Source organism: Panthera pardus, unplaced genomic scaffold, assembly GCF_024362965.1.
Source record: "Panthera pardus isolate Hobbes unplaced genomic scaffold, ASM2436296v1 HiC_scaffold_16, whole genome shotgun sequence".
NCBI classification, from domain to species: domain Eukaryota; kingdom Metazoa; phylum Chordata; class Mammalia; order Carnivora; family Felidae; genus Panthera; species Panthera pardus.
In genome coordinates, this window is record NW_026526721.1 from 11614672 (window position 1) to 11633479 (window position 18808).

The following is an 18808-nucleotide window of genomic DNA, read 5'->3' on the forward strand; positions in this document are numbered from 1 at the left end:
AATTAAGAAAAAATCTTTAAAAGAGGTTTCTAAGCTCCTTACAAAATAAATAATAAAATATTCCCAGAAACCTAAACTGATTTAGATTCGGGTTAACGTGCATTTTTATCTCAGAGGAAAAAAAACCTACTGATCACAATCATATATCCAAAGAAAAATACACCACCTAACATTATGATAGAAAACTAGAGCCACAATAAAACCACACCTGTACATGGATCACAATCAGCATCAACAATATCAAGGAACAGTTACCACAGACACATTAAGTAAAAAGGGTAAAACTGTACCCTCAGATCAGGTTTAGACTGATTAAAATTACTGAAATGCCATGAAGTTTAAAAAGAAAAATACATTTACATAGCTTTTATCCACAGTCAAGAATCCTAGTATTTTCTGGTGTTCAAAAAAACTCATGGGAAACAAGTGACATTTTATTTCACTAACAGTAAATTAATATAGATGGCTCAACATGTTTTCAATTCACAGGGCTGTAAGAATCTGGACATGAGAAGCATGTCGTTTAGCTAGTCATTTTTACTATTTTTGTGTAAGTTAACAGAGTTGTTTTGAAAAATAATTTTAACACACTCAATTTAATTTACCTACTAACAAAAAACGATCAATTATGCTTCACTCCTGATAAATGTCTAAATGGTCAAAAAACAAAAAAAAAAATCAGTAGTTAAATTTAGAACACTTGGCTTTTTAATGGGTCACATAATAATTAACACTTATTGACTATTAATTAGAGTCATGGGTCTACATTCCCTAACTCATTTAATCCTAACAAAACTCTATGATTACCACTGTCATTCTGATTTTACAAATGAGGACAATGACCCACAGAGATGAAACCAAACTAAAGTTCACTAGTAGGTGAAGCTGGTATTCAAAACCAGAGCTTACACTTTAACAACCATCTATACACAATAAATAACTTACTTTACTTAAACGTCAGCCCCCTTACACAAATTGATATATGTAAAAATACGCAGGAAAATATGGCAAATATAGCTCACTGGAATAATCAAAATTTTGCTCTCAGACTGATAATTTATTACTTAAATGACAAGAAGCTGAATATTCCCAATAAGTTTTTTTATCTAATATTCTTTTTAGACTTTCTGGAGCTTCTTTTACTCTTTTCCTAAGCACGTACACATAATCAATCACCTTACTACTAAGCCATGGATTTAAAAACCAAAAAGTATAACTAAAAAAAGATTATAATAATCATCTTTAAGTCATCAAATATTCATCTCAATTACTGAAAAGGGATGAAAATTTCAAACCATCTAAATATCCAACAATACATTCCTACAAAAGAATTCTATGAAACCATAAAAAAGGTCCCAAAAGACGACTGAGAATGGGACAAAAGACAAACTTGTTCGCGATCAGGTGAAAACACAACACAAAACAAGATGATCACAATTCACAAAATATGTATGTGCATCTGTACACACAGGGGAAAAAAAATGAAAGAACATAAAGAACATTATGCGGTTTTCCCACTTTCTAATTTTTTATTTTTTCTAAAGTTTTTACAATAAAACACTTGTTTTTCAAATGCAATAACTGATTTTTAAAAGGCATAAAAACAAGACATTATAATAAGCAAATACAACTGTCCGATGAAACTATTAAAATTTTCAGAAAATTATATTCCTCTGGTCTTCTCTTATCATCTAAAATCACTAACACATGACAAAATTTTAAACAGCGATGAAATAAGTGAGCGTATAGATTTCCTACTTAAACAAAATATCCTACAAAAAAATAATCTTAGCGATACTATATACCGTTGCCCCAATAAACCTATGTTAATTTCAGCACCTAATTTACAACTGCGTTTTCAAATTCATGCTATTACTCTAAACTTTCAAAATATAACGAGCAAAAACACTTGAACTCGGAATATTTACGTTACATGAAGCAAAAATACTAAAAGACAACCACGTAACATCATGACCCACACCATTTTCCTCGTCAGTAAACAACTATTTCTTTGGAAATCTCTTCCCATTCAAATTTTGAAACCAAGGGTAAACTATGTAAGGTCTAACGCAACGGCAAAAGTAGCGTGTTGATGATACATGTCAACCGGGGCAGAAGCAGCAACAACAAAAAAATTAAATTAGACGTCAACAGAAACCTACTTTCCAACCGAAATTGTTAGTGAAAATACTCTTCCGTCCTCACCTCGAATATTGTGTCAAAGTACCTAACATTAATTTGAGCTTTCACTTCAGTTTCTAATCCATTAGGAATGCTGTCTGGTGGAAGCCACAGGACCCTAGGGCCCAAATAATCTAATTAAAGGATCCCGACCCCCAAAGTGATCTCAAGCTTGCCAATAATAAAGCGGATTTAAGATTACTCAAGAAACGGCCGTTAGAGACCCTTTCCGGTCAGAGGCACCGGCCGGCGAAATCCGCGGAGGCGGAGAGGGGGAGGGGAAACGCGGCGGCGGAGGAGGAGCTGAGGCAGGAACTAGGCCCGTCCCTGGTGGACAACCAGGCCTACGAGTAGCTAAAAGGTAAGGGATGGCCAAACGGGAAAGAAAAATGAACATCACAACCCGTCGCTAGAAGAGGGAGTCTGGGGTTACCTCGGAAAAGACAAAGTTCCTCGCAGGGAAGGGAGGGAGCGGATGGGGGGGGGAGGGCCCGGAAAATGGATCCCAGGCCCAGGCGGGGCTGTAGCGGGGCCTGAGGCGAGGAACGACGGCGTCTCTGAAGAAGGGTGCCACGGAAGGCTAGACGGGGCCCTATCGGTCCCTTGGGAGCAGAAGAGTCTGGGAAGCGTTTACCTGGAAAGCTCCTGTTGAATTTCCCGGAATTTACTGACCACGAAAGACCTAAAAATCTGCTCGATGTTGGTCGCCATGGCGTCCGCTCCGTTCTCTCAACTCCTCCTCGCTAGTCCTCCAGGCTCCCAGCATGCCTCGGGAGGAGGCGCAGCGGCCAATTCCGTCTCTCGCCGTCCTGATTGGCTTCTGCGGGAGCGTCTGGACTGGCACGCTCCGCCTCTGGACCAATCAGGGAGCACGGCCTAGTTCTCCTCCGCTGTTTCTGAGCGGCTGGGGTAGAGGTGCTGACGTTTGCGCCGCGCACGACTATGTCCGCCATGTTAGTGACTGACGCAGGCGCCATTACAGGAGAAGCGTCTCTAGAGGCGGCTGTGTCAGTTTACGTTGTCAATCGCCAACAGTGTTTGGGGAGGCTTAAGAGGTTTACTAAATACTCGAGATTAAATAGCATGACAGAAGGGAGCAAGAAGGGCTACGTGCTTTGATACGGGGCCTCCGCCGTTCCCGGGTGGCGCCAAGTTGTGTTTTGGCAGGGAGATGCATCCGGAAAACCATTTATCTGCGCCCGCCCCACTGTGGTGTGAATACGAAGGACATGTTTTTACCCCCATCTTTCTCTTATGGCGTCCTCAGCCTTTTTTTTTTTTTTTTTTTTGTTAAAGCAGTAGGGCAGAGATCTTAGGCGACCTGCCGTTCAAAGTCTGGTGCCTTCTAGTCTCGTCGGGAGTCGAGCGTGTCAGGAGGTTCTTGGCAGTAGCTAGTCAGCTCTGACTCGTTCACAACACACAATAAGCTAATCGTGGGTCTAGCATTTTGGCGACCCCCCCCCCCCCGCCCTCAGAGCTGTGAGGCCTCCTAAGGGGGAATGAATAGAGACGATACGTGGCCCCCGATAGTGTAATGATCCATTATAAACGCGCAAGGTCTTGGTAGCATTACTGTGGAGTAAGCTCAGGCCGCGCACTAGAGCCAGAGGGAATCACACTTGATTACCTCGCTGAGGCCACCACGGGCCGCGCTGACCAATGGGGTGGCGCGGGCCGCGGGGCGGGGCGGGGGGGGGGGGGGGTGGGTAGAGGCACCCGCCGGATTCCGCTGGGCCGACTTCCGGCGCACGGCGGGCGCCCGGGCTCGGAGCGCGCGGGTGAGCGTGTAAGCGTGAGCTGCAGGACCGCCCTGTGTCGTTGCGGGAGCCCTCTCCGGTTCTAAGTAAAGTACGCCTATGCTTCGGTTTGGGAATTTACTATCAGGAATTGGATGAAACTGTAGGAACCGATTTGACTGTAGGGATTCTCGTCTTGGTTTTAAGTGCCGTGGGTGTGGGTGGGCCATGTGCGTTTCACTTCTTTTGACCGAGGTTGACGTTGGATTTTTCACATTCCCTCCCTTCTAAGATGTCAGGGTCTTTTTTTCTTTTTTTTTTTTTTTTAATGGGTCTGTATTTTTATGCCTTTTTTTAGGTCATAAGCCTAAAATGCATATTTTTTCTTGATGCACCCCCTGGTCTGTAGCAGATTTAGTCCACTTTCGTAATTGGTTTCTGCTTTATATCATTCACCGTGTCCTTCTCAGTTGGTTTACCTGAGTCTCTTATTCTGGTTTTAAGTTACCCGTTTAGATGGCCGAGGCCCGAGAAAGTTAAGTTCCTCGAGGTATCCCAGCTAGTAAGGGGCAGTCTCAACCCAAACCAAAGCACTTTGCAGCCCAGGCCTCCTAACCATCCCTGGTGTGGATTCCTTCAGGCTGGATCCTAATGCAATTTCTGTGATCTGCTGTGGCAGCTAGGACAGTTTTCCTTTCGTGCCCCTCATCCAAACTAAATGTTTGGGTTTTTGTTTTTTTTTTTTTTCTCTAGAATTCAGAAACATTTGTTTATTTCGGGTGTTTTGATACACGTGGCAAGGCTGTTTTTTGTTAAAAATAGCTTTTGTCTGAGACAATAGCGACTTTTCTCTTCCTCAAATTTTAAGTAATCATCATCTCAACTGTGAAGACTATCCAAGCAAAATTGCATACTTTGGAATCAAGGCTTCACTTCCTCTTAGATATGTGACATACAGCAAGTTGTTTAACCCAAGTGGACCTCAGTTTCTTATCGGTACAGGGGGGTGGTTATAGTAGCTACCTCATAGAATTCTTATGATTGTGAAGCAATTCTCGTGAAAAGCATTTAGAATAGCATCTGGCACAAAGTAAGTGCTTAAAAGTTGTAAGTGTTTTGTATTACCAGCCTAGATTTTTCTGTAAATATGTAATCCTAGCATCACTCAAGAAGTTACTGATTTCAGTTTTCTTTTCTGCTGTCTTCAGTTTGCCTTCTACCTAATGAAACGTCTTCTAGAAATTAGTAGACTAGTGTGACAAGTATTTATTCCTTTGGCTTTTCTCTCCCTGTTAGTACTTGTATCTCTTAATGTATCAACTTATGTAAAAGTAATAAAATATAACAAGCTCGCATTTATTGCTGCTGTCAGAAATTGTATTAACTGTTTATAAATGTCATTTCAAAGAAAATGTTATTTCAGTTAACCCTTACTTAATATAGCTTCTTAAGCAAGTTCTCCTACTTCCATCTTTTAAGATGTAAAGAAATCGAATTACAGGTAGTAAGAGTTTAGCCAAGATTACACTGCTGACTTGAGTTGAGATAGGTGTTATATCCGTCCAGCTGAGAATCAAATGCCAGAGCTATGGTGAGACGTGTTCAAGTTTGAGTTTGCCTTCTGTACCAACCTTCTAGCATATTGCACTAAGTTCTTAAATCAGGAGTCAGCAAACTGGCCCTTGTACCAAATCCTTCCTGCCACCAGTTTTTGTACAGCTCACCAAATAAGAACAATTTTCAGGGGCGCCTGGGTGGCGCAGTCGGTTGGGCGTCCGACTTCAGCCAGGTCACGATCTCGCGGTCCGTGAGTTCGAGCCCCGCGTCAGGCTCCGGGCTGATGGCTCGGAGCCTGGAGCCTGTTTCCGATTCTGTGTCTCCCTCTCTCTCTGCCCCTCCCCCGTTCATGCTCTGTCTCTCTCTGTCCCAAAAATAAATTAAAAAAAAAAAAAAAAAAAAAAAAAAAAACGTTGAAAAAAAAAGAACAATTTTCACAATTGTTACATGATTAGGAAGAATTTAAAGGAAGAATGATATTTTTAAGACATTTGAAAACTGTAAGATATTCACATTAGTGTCCATAAATAAAGTTTTATTGAAACACACTCATGATTCTTTGTGAGCCTGTGATAGCTTCCTACTGCTTAGAGCAGAACATAGGCAAACTATGACTTACAGCCCACTGGCTATTTATGTAAGGTTTCACTGAACATAACCATGTTCATCCATTTCTGTATTGTCTATGGCTGCTTTCGTGCCACAGTGACAGAGTTGAGCTGTTACCATAGACATGACCCTCAAAGATGGAAATGAAAATATTTACTCTCTGGCCCTATACAAGCCACAATCTTAAATATTTCTTCCAATTTATGATAACTTTAAAGTTTTATCTGTGGTATCTCAAGATTTAAAAGCAGGTATATTAAATTTGAGGTTTAAATTTGAAATGTTAGGATTCTTGTTTAACTAAGGATTGATGATTGCAAATCTTTCAAAAGAGGAAAAGTAGGGGCACCTGGGTGGCTCAGTTGGTCAAGCTTCTGACTCTTGAATTAAGCTGAGGTCATGATCTCCTGGTTTGTGGGTTCAAACCCTGTGTGGAGCTCTGCACTGGCAGTGGACCCTGCTTGGAATTCTTTCTCAGTCCGTCTCTCTCTGCCCCTCCCCCGCTCACATGCCTTTCTCTCTCTCACTCAAAAAATAAATAAACTTTTAAAAAAATTTCAAAAAGAGTAAAGTAAAACTTGAAGAAAGGTGATTATTCATAGGAAAAAAAATTTTTTTTTTAATCAGGTTAGAAGTCACCATTTAATTCCTTAACCTAGCTCTAGGCCAGTCTGCCTCATTTTTAAAATACCTACCTTGGGGCGCCTGGCTAGCTCAGTCATTACAGCATGCAGCTCTTGATCTCGGGGTCATGAGTTCAGGCCCCACATCAGAGGTGGAGATTCCATAAATACATACCTCCCTAATCCTCATGAATATTGTCATCTCAAATTATGATCCCTAATTTTTCATAAATAAATCTGGGGAGTAAAATGTTATTTGTAGGATTGCAAGTGACCACTTAAATCATATTTAGAAATTGTGATTTCTAAAGTTTATGCATTATAAAATAACTGTGGTTTTCTTTCTGCAGCTTTTATTTTCCTTTGGAATTCCTGCTTTGCAGACAGAGCAATGGCAGCCCGCATACTTGTAATTGGCGGTGGCGGAAGGGAACATACACTGGCCTGGAAACTTGCACAGTCTAATCATGTCAAACATGTGTTGGTTGCCCCGGGCAATGCAGGCACTGCCTGCTTGGAAAAGATTTCAAATACTGGTAATCATCTTTAAAAGTGGGGAGTAAGGGTCGCCTGGGTGGCTTAGTCAGTTAAGTGTCTGACTTGATTTCTGCTCAGGTCAGGATCTCACACTTAGGAGATGCAACCCTGTGTTGGGCTCCGCCCTGAGCATGGAGTCTGCTTAAGATTCTCTCTTGCTTTCTCCCTTTACCCCTCTCCCGTACACGTGTGCTCTTTTTCAAAAAAATAAGTTAAGTAGGGGCGTCTGACTTGGGCTTAGGTCATGATCTCACAGTTCATGGGTTCAAGCCCTGCGTCAGGCTCTGTGCTGACAGCTCAGAGCCTGGAGCCTGCTTTGGATTCTGTGTCTCCCTCTTTCTCTGCCCCTCCCCCACTCACACTCTGTCTCTCAAAAATGAATACACTTTAAAAAAAAATTTTAAATACAAAAAAAATAAAGTCGGGAGTAATAGCTAATAATCGTAAATGATAAATGTCAACCACATCTGTTCTTTATAGAATCGATAGTTATTCATATTTGAATGCTTTTCTTAACCTTAAGATGTATGTGGTAATTTAAATACTTGTATGTTGTAAATTTAAGGTATCTTATTCAGGGGCACCTGGATGGCTCAAGTCAGTTAAGCATCCAACTCTTGATCTCAGGGTTGTGAGATCAAGCTCCGCATTGGGCTCTGCACGGGTGTGAAGCCTACTTAAAAAAGGTATCTTGTTCAGAGGGTAGCATTTCTTTATCTTAAATTACTATAAACGTTACAAAATACATCCATTGAAAAAGTCACAGGTGCCTAAGGGTAAAGGCGTTTTGATGTGTATTTTTTGGAAATGAAAAGTTGAGCGGTGCTATTAAAAGTAAATTTTGGCAAATCTGAGTCCATAATAGACCTCAACCTTTATCTCTTTCACTGGTAAAAGTGAAAAAAAATGTTCAGTTCTTACATTACCTTAAATTCTTTAGTGACTTCCTTAGAATAGAACTCAAACTCCTAACTTCCAAAGCCCTATGCAGTCTGGCTCCTGTATCACTTTCCAGCCTGATCTTTTATGTCCTTTGTATTTTTTTCAGTGTGCTCTCTGTCCATGCAGTTCTGCCATTTTCCCAAACAGAGCTGCCTTGAACTTGGTATTTGTTCCCACCCCTAGCATGACTGGCTCCCTGTCATTCAGGTCTCAGTCTATATGTTCTCTCCTCAAAGAGGTCTTTCCTGAAACTTCTAGGTAAAGCATGCCCACCCCATTTCATATGCTTTCAGTCATGAACCATTGTACAGATTTACTTTTCTATTGTCTATCTCCTATCATCATTTCCCTGCAGGAACATAAGCTCTAGATTGTAAGCTACATGAGGGCAAGAAACCCATCTGTCTTGTTTTTGTATTGCATCCATCGTGCCTAGTACCCTGTATGGCACATAATATTTATGGAGAGAACATGGGCCCAAGAAGCCACAAACTGGGAGAAGATAACTGTGTACATAGGACCAATGGGTGAGGTATCTTAATGTATTTATTGAAGAACTGGCACATTCTGTGTAAATAACAGTTGATGTCCTGTAGACTGGCCCATGAAAATCTCTCAAGATTGCCATGAGACTGCTACCACTTGTAGCAACAGGATAGGTATTTTTCTCTTGCCACTCTCTGCTGTGCAGATGTAGTCAGCTCTGCTCAGCCCAGTTGTGTTAGCAGATACTAACCCTGAGTACATGGTTTTCTATCCTTATCCTACTCAGGCAGCTCACAAGTTGAGAACCCTACTCTTTCTGCACTTACCCCCTACACATCACAAACATCATAGTTTAAGACTTCAGCCAACTTAAGAATGGTAGTCCGGAGGTTCCTGGGTGGCTCAGTCAGTTAAACATCCAGGTGTTGATTTCAGCTCAGGTCATGATCTCGTGATTCATGAGATCAAGTCCCCTGTCAGGCTCCCGTGCTGACGGTGCAGAGCCTACTTGCGATTCTCTTTCCCTCTCTCTGCCCTTCCCCCATTGGCGTGCACCCTTGCTCTCAAATAAACATTAAAAAAATAAATCTAAAAAACAAAAGCAAAAAAGAATGGTGGTCCAGATACAGTGAAGCATGAGGGTGCTTATGGAATCAACCCATACTTTGCATATGGTTGATCCTGCTGCTAATTATTTAGAACTCCATTGAGAAAACTTACCTGACTTATGGGTTGAAGAAGGAAGGTAGGTCTTAAAATTATCATTCAGTTCGTACCTTACACATCTCTGCCCAAAGACCCTTCCTGGAATAGCCTCCCAATTCACCTGACATCAAATTTGCCTGATTTGTTCACACTTGGGTTTTTTTTGTTTGTTTTCTTTTTTTTTTTTTTGCTTGCATATTTATTACCCAAAATTCCCACACAAGCATCCTAAGTGTAGGGACTCTATTAGTATCTTAACCGAGTGACTAGTATAGAATCTAGCATATAGTGGTTCTCAGTAAATCTTGAGTAAATGACATTAAAAGACAGTTTCTGAATATATCCTGTGTTACATTTTTTGCTTACAATCAATGTGACAAAGGACTTTTAATAGCTCTTTGGGAAGCTGACTGGTATTGTCATCTAACTGGCTGTAGTGATGGAGGACTGAGCTATGTTTGTTAGTTTAATGCAGTAGGTTCTGAATATCTCACAGTGAAACGATCATCTGTATCCGTAAAAGAAAACCAATAGTTAATAGGCATCTAAAAATAAAGTCCTTGTTTTTCAGCATGACTGTTAATGTTTTATCAAGTGAGATGGGTTTGTTTTTCTGTTCACAGCCATCTCGATAAGTGATCACACTGCCCTTGCTCAGTTCTGCAAAGATGAGAACATTGAATTCGTAGTTGTTGGACCAGAGGCACCTCTGGCTGCTGGTAAAGTTTGTTTCTATTTATCAATACAATATATGCATTGCCAACAGGAGCTTAGAGATCATCTAAGATGAGGATTTTTAATCTTGTATCACATTGGAAAAAGAGCTTTCACCCTGTTGAAATGTATGGATTCTACGTGTTTTTCCCTAATGTATCAGTAATGTGATGAATGAAAGATCAAATCTGCAACTGTGGGAAACATTTTCTGTGTTCATATTATACTCTGTTCTGGTGTCCATTTAATAATCCTGCACTTGACTCCAGCAAATAATTTTTGCTGGGTTTGAATCACATGGTACTAAAGTTTCTGTTTGTATCCTGGAGACAATATGAATAATCTAGTTATTTTCTGCCACTACTTATCTGCTTTATGTCCCTATAGACTTAGTCTAATCGTGATTCTTCAGAGTCAGAAGGCCCTACAGAGACCTTGGTTCACCTAAGGCTGCCTGTTTCCATCAATAGGAATTGTTGGGAACCTGACCTCTGCAGGAGTGCGATGCTTTGGTCCCACAGCAGAAGCAGCTCAGTTAGAGTCCAGCAAGAGATTTGCCAAAGAGTTTATGGACCGACACGGAATCCCGACCGCACGGTGGAGAGCTTTCACCAGACCTGAGGAGGCCTGCAGCTTCATTATGAGGTAGCTAGAAGATACACAGGTCACTTTTGTGTCACAGGTTTATAGTAAGATAATTGGGGGGGGGGGGGGACTCATGCTGTGTAGGTTAGGACCCTGGGCATGTATAGTTGTAAACTCTGTGGCCTTGCAGAAAGAAGAATTTTTTTAATATAAGTGAAGAGTTTCTAAGGGAAAAGATAACATTTGATTCGGCAGTCAGGCTCTCCTTTCACAGCCAAACTGACACAGTGGCATCTTACAACATAAAGGATATTGGCTTTTTCATAAATAATTAACTAGAGTGAGGAATCTTCACTTAGCCTTCTGCCACCTGGACTGAGATCTAAAATGACGAAACATTCTTGTTCTTTGTTGTGTTAAAAATATGAAGCAATTAGGGGCACCTGGGTGGCTCAGTTGGTTAAGCGTCTGACTGCGGTTATGATCTCACACTTAGTGAGTTTGAGCTAGGCATCCGTCTCTGTGCTGTCAGCACAGAGCCTGCCTCAGATCCTCTGTCCCCCTGTCTCTCTGTCCCTCCTCTACTTGCTCACTAGCTCGCTCGCTCTGTCTGTCTGTGTCTCTCTCAAAAGAGATAAAATAAAAACATAAAGCAATTAACAAATGATGGTAGGTACATGCCTTTGCCCTTTTGTTGACATTTCTCCCTTTTATCTGGTATGTTTTCCTTTTAGTTGAGTCAGTTTCATTATTTTTCATCCTATAGGGTTTTTAGACACTGAATGTTATTATTTTCTTATAGCCAGATGACTTGGGTAAGTAACAATTTTGTTACTTATTTTGGGTAAGTCTCCTTGTGGATCTCCACTCCCATCCAACAGAAGAAACTACCAAGAAGAACAGTTTCTTCTGTGTACTCTCAGAAACGACTTATGTATCCACACTTAACACTGGTCTTACACAGTTACATCTTCTACTAGAATGAGAGTACAATTCACTACTTTATTCCTAAGGATCATTCCATACCTGTGCTATACAGTTGCTTCAGTTTCCAAAGACCTTGCCTATATGATCTCATGATAAGTGAAAAAAGCAAAATTGTATGTACCTTGTGATCACGACTCTAAAGGAATACATAGGGGAAAAAATCCTGGCAGGAAGTATCAAAATGATGTCGGTACAAGCACTTTTTTTTCTTTCTGCTTTTCAGTTGCTATAGCTTATCATTACAACATCCTAGAGCATTTTAAACTTTTGTAAGGATTTATTGAATGTTGAAGATGACTCTATCTTTACAGTGCAGACTTCCCTGCTTTGGTTGTGAAGGCCAGTGGTCTTGCAGCTGGGAAAGGGGTGATTGTTGCAAAGAGCACAGAAGAAGCCTGCAGGGCTGTACAGGAGATCATGCAGGTAGGTTGTTCTCTGGAAAAGTCACACTGTGATGAATACTTGTAAGTTTATGAATTGTGTCACAAGGACACAGTCTAGCAAACCCATTAGTTATTTGTTGTAATACTGTGTATTATAATCCATCTCTATAAAAGGCTTTTTACAAATCTACACTGATGGCTAAACCGTGATGCTATTCTTTGGAAGTAAGTTGTAGCATGCTTTATTGTCTGCTATGGAAGGTAGAAAATCCTCAGACTACAGAACATTCAAATTCTCAGCCATCGATGAAGACAAGTATTTGTTATGTCCCAGGTCTAAGAGAAGTGAAGCATTGAATTAATACCCTTACTTTTCTTTTATGATCTATCTTGGTTATTGATCTCCCTTGTCAAAATATATTTTCACAGGATTCTCTAGGCAAGCATATTCTAATTCTAATCACACATAAGAGTTAAATGGTAATGATGAAAAAAATCTGCTTCTCTGTTACATTATTTGAAACTGGAAAGCCAGATCCCCAGAAGAGTGTTAATGATGTGTTCATTTCATCTGTACCAGTGCTAGCTCTGTATCATTGCCACTTGACAAAATAGGAAACATTCATATGGGGTGCCTGGCTGGCTCAGCCGGAGGGTCTGAGGGTCACGATCTCAGGGTTGTGAGTTCAAGCCACACATCAGGTTTAGAGATTACTTAAATAAGTAAACAAAAAAGAAAACGTTCATATGTTCCTTTGAGGCTTTCAGAAAAGGAAGGGGAAATTACAATACTAGAATTGGTTCGTAATAGAAATTGTGAAAAATGACAACAGTCCATTAAGTAAATATTAAAAGCTTAACTTTCTTTTTTTTCATCTGCAAGGAGAAAGCTTATGGAGCAGCTGGAGAAACAATTGTCATTGAAGAACTTCTTGAAGGAGAAGAGGTTTCTGTAAGTGTATTCATCTTCTGGGCGCTTACAGAGTATGAGAAGTTGTATTACCTGATCTATGAGCCCCAAAAAGATTTTATTTATTCTGGTTGCTTCATCTGAAAGCATAAACCCAGCACCTACAAAGGAATTTGTATATGTTTAGTATTTTGGATGCAAATGAAAAAAGAATTTATTCTCTCTTAATCACACGCAGTATATCAGTAGAGGACTTGGGTTTTTATCATCTATTATTTAAGGGGGGAAAGGTTGAAATATTTCACTTTGAAATTAGCTTTACCTTTTTTTCCTAACTCGCTCAAAAATTACAGACCCTTCAGAAACTGAGTATACAAAATCGTTTGATTCTTGATGTAAATAGCTTAGGGTTACTTATGTTTCAACTCACTTGAGAAAAAAAAATTTTTTTTTTTTCTCCTGATTAGAGTTATGGTACATCTAGTTCTCCTTATTAAGTTGTTGTTTTTCTTTTCCTTTTTTTTTCTTTTTAACTTTTTGCCATTTAAGATAAGTGGACTATGTTGTTTTCTCTGCAGTGTCTGTGCTTCACTGATGGCAAGACCGTGGCCCCCATGCCCCCAGCACAAGACCATAAACGATTGCTGGAGGGCGATCATGGCCCCAACACAGGGGGAATGGGAGCCTATTGTCCGGCACCTCAGGTACTTCCCAGAAGTCCAGCTCAAGTTCAGCAGTCATGGTTTGGTCTTCTCAAAGAGCCCTTGGACCATGTTTTTCTGTCTGTTTTCTGTACGTGATGCTACTAATCAGCAACTTGGATTTCCTATTAAATGACAAGTATCTCTTCTAGTTTCACTCAGAAACAAAGACCACGGGGGAAGGGAAGGAGAAAAATAGTTACAAACAGAGAGGGAGGCAAACCATAAGAAACAGAACAAACTGAGGGTTGATGCGGATAGGGGGAGGGCGGTAGAAATGGGTGATGGGCATTGAGGAGGGCACTTGTTGGGATGAGCAGTGGGTGTTGTATGTAAGTGATGAATCACAGGGATCTACTCCTGAAGCCAAGAGCACACTGTATGTTAGCTAAGTTGACAATAAATTGTATAAAAATATAAATGAATGGGGCGCCTGGGTGGCGCAGTCGGTTAAGCGTCCGACTTCAGCCAGGTCACGATCTCGCGGTCCGTGAGTTCGAGCCCCATGGCAGGCTCTGGGCTGATGGCTCGGAGCCTGGAGCCTGTTTCCGATTCTGTGTCTCCCTCTCTCTCTGCCCCTCCCCCGTTCATGCTCTGTCTCTCTCTGTCCCAATATATATATATATATAAATGAATGAGTGAAAACCTTTTCTAAAGTCCTTGAAGAACTGTGGTTTGAAATCCTTCCAGCTCCTGCTCTCTACACCCTGTTTTTAACCCATGAGAGCCAATTATAGTACAGAATTTAAAAAAAAAATTTTTTTTTTTTAATGTTTATTTATTTTTGAGACAGAGTGTGCAAGCAGGGAAGGAACAGAGAGAGAGGGAGACACAGAATCTTAAACAGGCTCCAAGCTCTGAGCTGTCAGGACAGAGTCCAACATGAAGCTTGAACTCGGGAGCTGTGAGATCATGACCTGAGCCGAAGTTGGACACTCAACTGACTGAGCCACCCAGGGGCCCCTAGAATTATTTTTTAATCATCTTTGGATATCCAAGGCCTAGCACATAAGTGCTCATTAAATGTGTGCGTGTCTGTGTGTGTGAAAGAGAGATGAACTGAGAACCATGTCAGACTATAATTTGTTTTTATGGTTTCTGTACTTCATAATGAGTACATAAAGTATGTTTCCAAACAATTTTTGGACAGTTTTTATAAGGAATTGCCTTGGGTGTCTTTTAAGTAGAACTAGCACTTCAGAAACTCACCCATTTTTTTCACTGATGATTAGTCACAGTTGTTTGTGCTGATAGTATATGTAGTGCCTTATACACACTTTTATTGATTAAAAGATTAAAAATAAAACAGGATTTACTTAAAGCTGTAAGATTTTTGTTTGTTTTTTAATTTTAGAAAGAGAAAGTGGGGGAGAGAGGCAGAAGGACAGAGAATCTTATTCAGGCTCCATGTTCAGTGGGGAGCCCGATGTAGGGCTTGATCCCACAGCCCTGGGATCATGACCTGAGCCAAAATCAAGAGTGGGTCACACAACCGACTGAGCCACCCAGCACCCCAATGTTTTATAAGTATTAAAACTACTATTCAATAAAAGTGATTTTAGTATAAGAGCTATCTTTAGGGGCGCCTGGCTGGCGAAGTCAATAAAGCATGCAGCTCTTGGTCTCAGGGTTTTGAGTTCAAGCCCCACGTTGGGTATAGAAATTAGTTAAAACTTCAAAAAGTAAAATCTTTTTTAAAAACTGTGTCTAGGTCTAATTTTTGTAATTTCTAAACTTTCACATTCTTAATTTTATAGGCTTATGGAATAGGCATAGAATATACTAGAAGGATACAAAAGAGCCTCAAGGTGGGAGGGGAACTTTTCATTTTTACTATTATTATGGTTTAGGAAACTCTTTTTAGTGAGTTTTAAGTGTGTACACGTTTGGAATTCTATAGGTTTACTAGTAAAGATGATTTAATACTTAGTCATAAAACAGCAGCTGACCCCGATCAGTAAATAATACATAATCTAGCTTCTGCTTTATCTCTCAGAGGTTTTCCTTCCTTTTTATAAAAGTAAGGCTAAATACTTAAAGTGTCAATGTGAAGATTTTAAAAGCTTATGAATTTAAAGTGCTTAGCCTAGGGGCACCTGGGTGATTCAGTCGGTTGAGCATCTGACTTCAGCTCAGGTCATGAACTTGAGGTTTGTGGGTTCGAGCCCCACATAGGGCTCGCTGCTGTCAGCCTGTCAGCACAGAGCCCACTTTGGATCCTCTGTCCTCCTCTCTCTGCCCATCCCCCACTTGCATTCTCCCCAAAATAAATATTTAAAAATAAGTAAATAAAGTAGTCAGCTTATCTGAAGTCGTAAAAAATGATAGTTTTCATCGTCCCATATAGTACTGCTTATAAGACTTTTTTTTAATACCCAGTTATATTTAAATATTCCTATATGATCCCCAGGTTTCGAAGGATTTGCTGCTGAAAATAAAAAATACAGTTCTTCAGAGGACAGTGGATGGCATGCAGCAGGAGGGTATGCCATACACAGGTGAGCACACTGATGTCACTGTGGGCATTATTCATGGAGCGACTTTACACCTTGACAAAACTTCCCCACTTTCTTTTTTCACCACCTTTTAATTGAGCCCTGTTGTAAAGTTTGCCATGGTTAGTGCAAAACTTCGAGTGTTAGAAACATACTTTAATTTTCAGTCACGATACAATGTTTTCATGATAGTTTTTTGGTTTTTTTTTTTCCTTTTTCATTGAAGGTGTCCTCTATGCTGGTATAATGCTGACCAAGGATGGCCCAAAAGTTCTGGAGTTTAATTGCCGTTTCGGTGATCCAGAGTGCCAAGTGAGTAATAATTAAAGACAGTGTGTAAAGTGGTACTTTGTTGACATGTGTTTCTTAATCTCAGGATTTTATCAGCCTGGAAATAATTACCTTTAAGAAATATGTGCAGGTTCTGCTGGTATCTCAGTGAGTAAAATGTCTAGAGAGAACTAAAGTTTCTCTCAGTTGCCATGTTGATTTATGTTTTCCCAGGTGATCCTCCCGCTGCTTAAAAGTGATCTTTATGAAGTGATTCAGTCTACCTTTGATGGCCTGCTCCACACATCTCTGCCCGTCTGGCTGGAAAACCGCACCGCCCTAACTGTCGTGATGGCAAGTAAGGGCTACCCAGGAGATTATACCAAGGGTGTGGAGATAACAGGTAAATACCCGGGAACCAAAGGTGGGATTAGAGTGCAACAAGTAACCTGTGTTACAGCAGGCCTTCCTCCCGTGCTCTGCTCTGTGCCTTTTACGGGCCATCAGATGGCCTTTTATAAGGCCATCAGAAACCTTGAAGGGATTTTTAACCATGTTGGATGTGGGTTTCAAATATCCAGAATTACTGTATTTAAAGAATTGCCATCAGTTTCTCTTCCTCACAAGAAGACCTAAGTAGGCCTAGCCAGGTTTCTAGAATATCACTTGCTGTTTCTTTCTTTTCCACCCTCCAAGAGCCAGGAAGATAAAGGGAATTTATGAGAGTCAGAGGAACATTGGTAGAAGCTACATCAGTGAGACACATCCCAGAGGCATCACAACTAGACCCCACCCCTTCTTCCCATTTGCAGCATACCCCATAGTCACTGGGATGTCAGAATTAAAAGTTTCAAAACAATAGCCTTCTCTTCTGTTTCCCTTTATAGGAAATGAGGTATCTCTTGTTAAATGATACTAAATAAAACAGTGTCTTAAAATGCCACGTAAGTTCTAGTGCCATAAGCCCCCAGGCAGACCTCCATGATCCCTGGCAGGCTGTAGTTTGGCCTCCCTCAGGACCCCAATAGTGCATCGGTTCAAACACCCCATTTCCTGCCTTGCCCAGACAAGTCCACTGCCCTGTGAGTCCCACACGTGGCAGCTGAGCAGGTAGGAATCGATTGCCTTTTAAAATGAACAAAGAGAAGGGATAGACTCAAGATCACTTACATTGGTGAAATTTCCCAAGACTGAGGTGACAAGTGTAATAGTCATTTCTGACACAGCAATATTAGGTATTCCCAACACCAGTAAGTATTTGGAACTGAATGCCCTGTGTTATAACATTTAGGGAAGACTTCTAACAAGTTACCAACCGCAATGCTAAGAGAAGTAATGACCAAAAAGGACAAACTGAATATATAAGAGTGTGTGGGGTTTTTTTTGTTCTTTTTTGTTTTTAATTAAGAGGTTATCTTTGTATAAGCTGCCCATGTTGGTCACTTGAGAATACAGAAAATATGGTCAGATAATATATTAGGTGTAAAATTATATATGAGAGTTTAAAAGTAATTTAAAAGAAAAGCTAGGGATTTTAGACAGGGCCTGAAACCAAATGTAAATTTGTCTTAAAATTTTACAGTTGTTGTATTAGGGAAAAGATTAAGAATATGTTTTGCATTACAGTTATTCCTTTGGTTATTTAAAGAAGAAAGCAACTTAGATGGCTATGATAAAAAAGAAATTCCAAAAGTAAAAGATGTAATCAAATGAAGATTTTATTCATTGATGTTTACAGGGTTTTTGTTGTTGTTGTTGTTTTTCCTTTTTTCATCTTTTAAGTTTTAGTTTTTAATGTCCTATCAGGAGAAAATAACTGTACAGCTCACCCTTGAAGAACATGGGTTTGAACTGCATGAGTCTACTTACACGTGGGTTTTTTTTTTTTTTTTTTACAACACAATATACCATAAATGCATTTTCTCTCCCTTATGACTTTCTTGATAACATTTCCTTTTCTCTAACTTACCTTATTATAAGAATGTAGCATACAGTATGCGTAACATACAAAATACACATTAATCGACTGTTGATGTTATTGGTAAGGCTTCTGTTGGACAGTAGACTATTAGTAGAGTTTTTGAGGAGTCAGAAGTTATACATGGATTTTGGACTGTCAAGGGAAGTCAGCACCCCTAACCCTGACATTGTTTAAGGTTCACCTCTATGTTTAGGTCCTAAGCTTTTCAGGACTTGGGTTCTTTTTTTTTCTTTTTTCCCTCCCCTATTAGAAGTTCTCACATGAGGCTTATGATAACACAGGTTTCTGATAATACACCTGTCACCCAATAGCAGAACGGGCTGTTCTTAAGAGAGAGGGTCTATTTGTTGTCCTGGTGCTTTATTCCTTCCTGATGGGATTACTGTGAAGATTCATTTAAGTGAAA

At 40.3% G+C, this 18808-nt stretch overlaps 2 protein-coding genes across 8 annotated transcripts in view; one reads left to right on the forward strand and one right to left on the reverse strand.

Annotated features, from left to right (window-relative positions):
• SON (SON DNA and RNA binding protein) overlaps positions 1 to 2948 on the reverse strand; it is a 33014-nt gene extending 30066 nt beyond the window's left edge. For all 5 annotated transcript variants that reach the window (XM_053903106.1, XM_053903107.1, XM_053903108.1 and 2 more), the window contains exon 1: positions 2816 to 2948. In XM_053903106.1, the coding sequence (XP_053759081.1) occupies positions 2816 to 2892 (77 nt within the window). In that variant the 5' untranslated portion in view covers positions 2893 to 2948. The remainder of the gene's footprint in view (positions 1 to 2815) is intronic.
• Positions 2453 to 18808, forward strand: part of GART (phosphoribosylglycinamide formyltransferase, phosphoribosylglycinamide synthetase, phosphoribosylaminoimidazole synthetase) — a 29087-nt gene continuing 12731 nt past the window's right edge. The window contains exons 1-10 of one of the 3 annotated variants that reach the window (XM_019420239.2): positions 2453 to 2542; positions 7057 to 7242; positions 10000 to 10095; positions 10561 to 10735; positions 11974 to 12085; positions 12929 to 12997; positions 13534 to 13659; positions 16067 to 16154; positions 16378 to 16463; positions 16656 to 16824. In XM_019420239.2, coding sequence (XP_019275784.2) covers positions 7098 to 7242; positions 10000 to 10095; positions 10561 to 10735; positions 11974 to 12085; positions 12929 to 12997; positions 13534 to 13659; positions 16067 to 16154; positions 16378 to 16463; positions 16656 to 16824 — 1066 coding nt within the window. In that variant the 5' untranslated portion in view covers positions 2453 to 2542; positions 7057 to 7097. Of the gene's footprint in view, positions 2543 to 3905; positions 4030 to 7056; positions 7243 to 9999; positions 10096 to 10560; positions 10736 to 11973; positions 12086 to 12928; positions 12998 to 13533; positions 13660 to 16066; positions 16155 to 16377; positions 16464 to 16655; positions 16825 to 18808 lie in introns of those variants that run through there. The other 2 variants (XM_019420236.2, XM_019420238.2) reach the window with 2 other exon arrangements.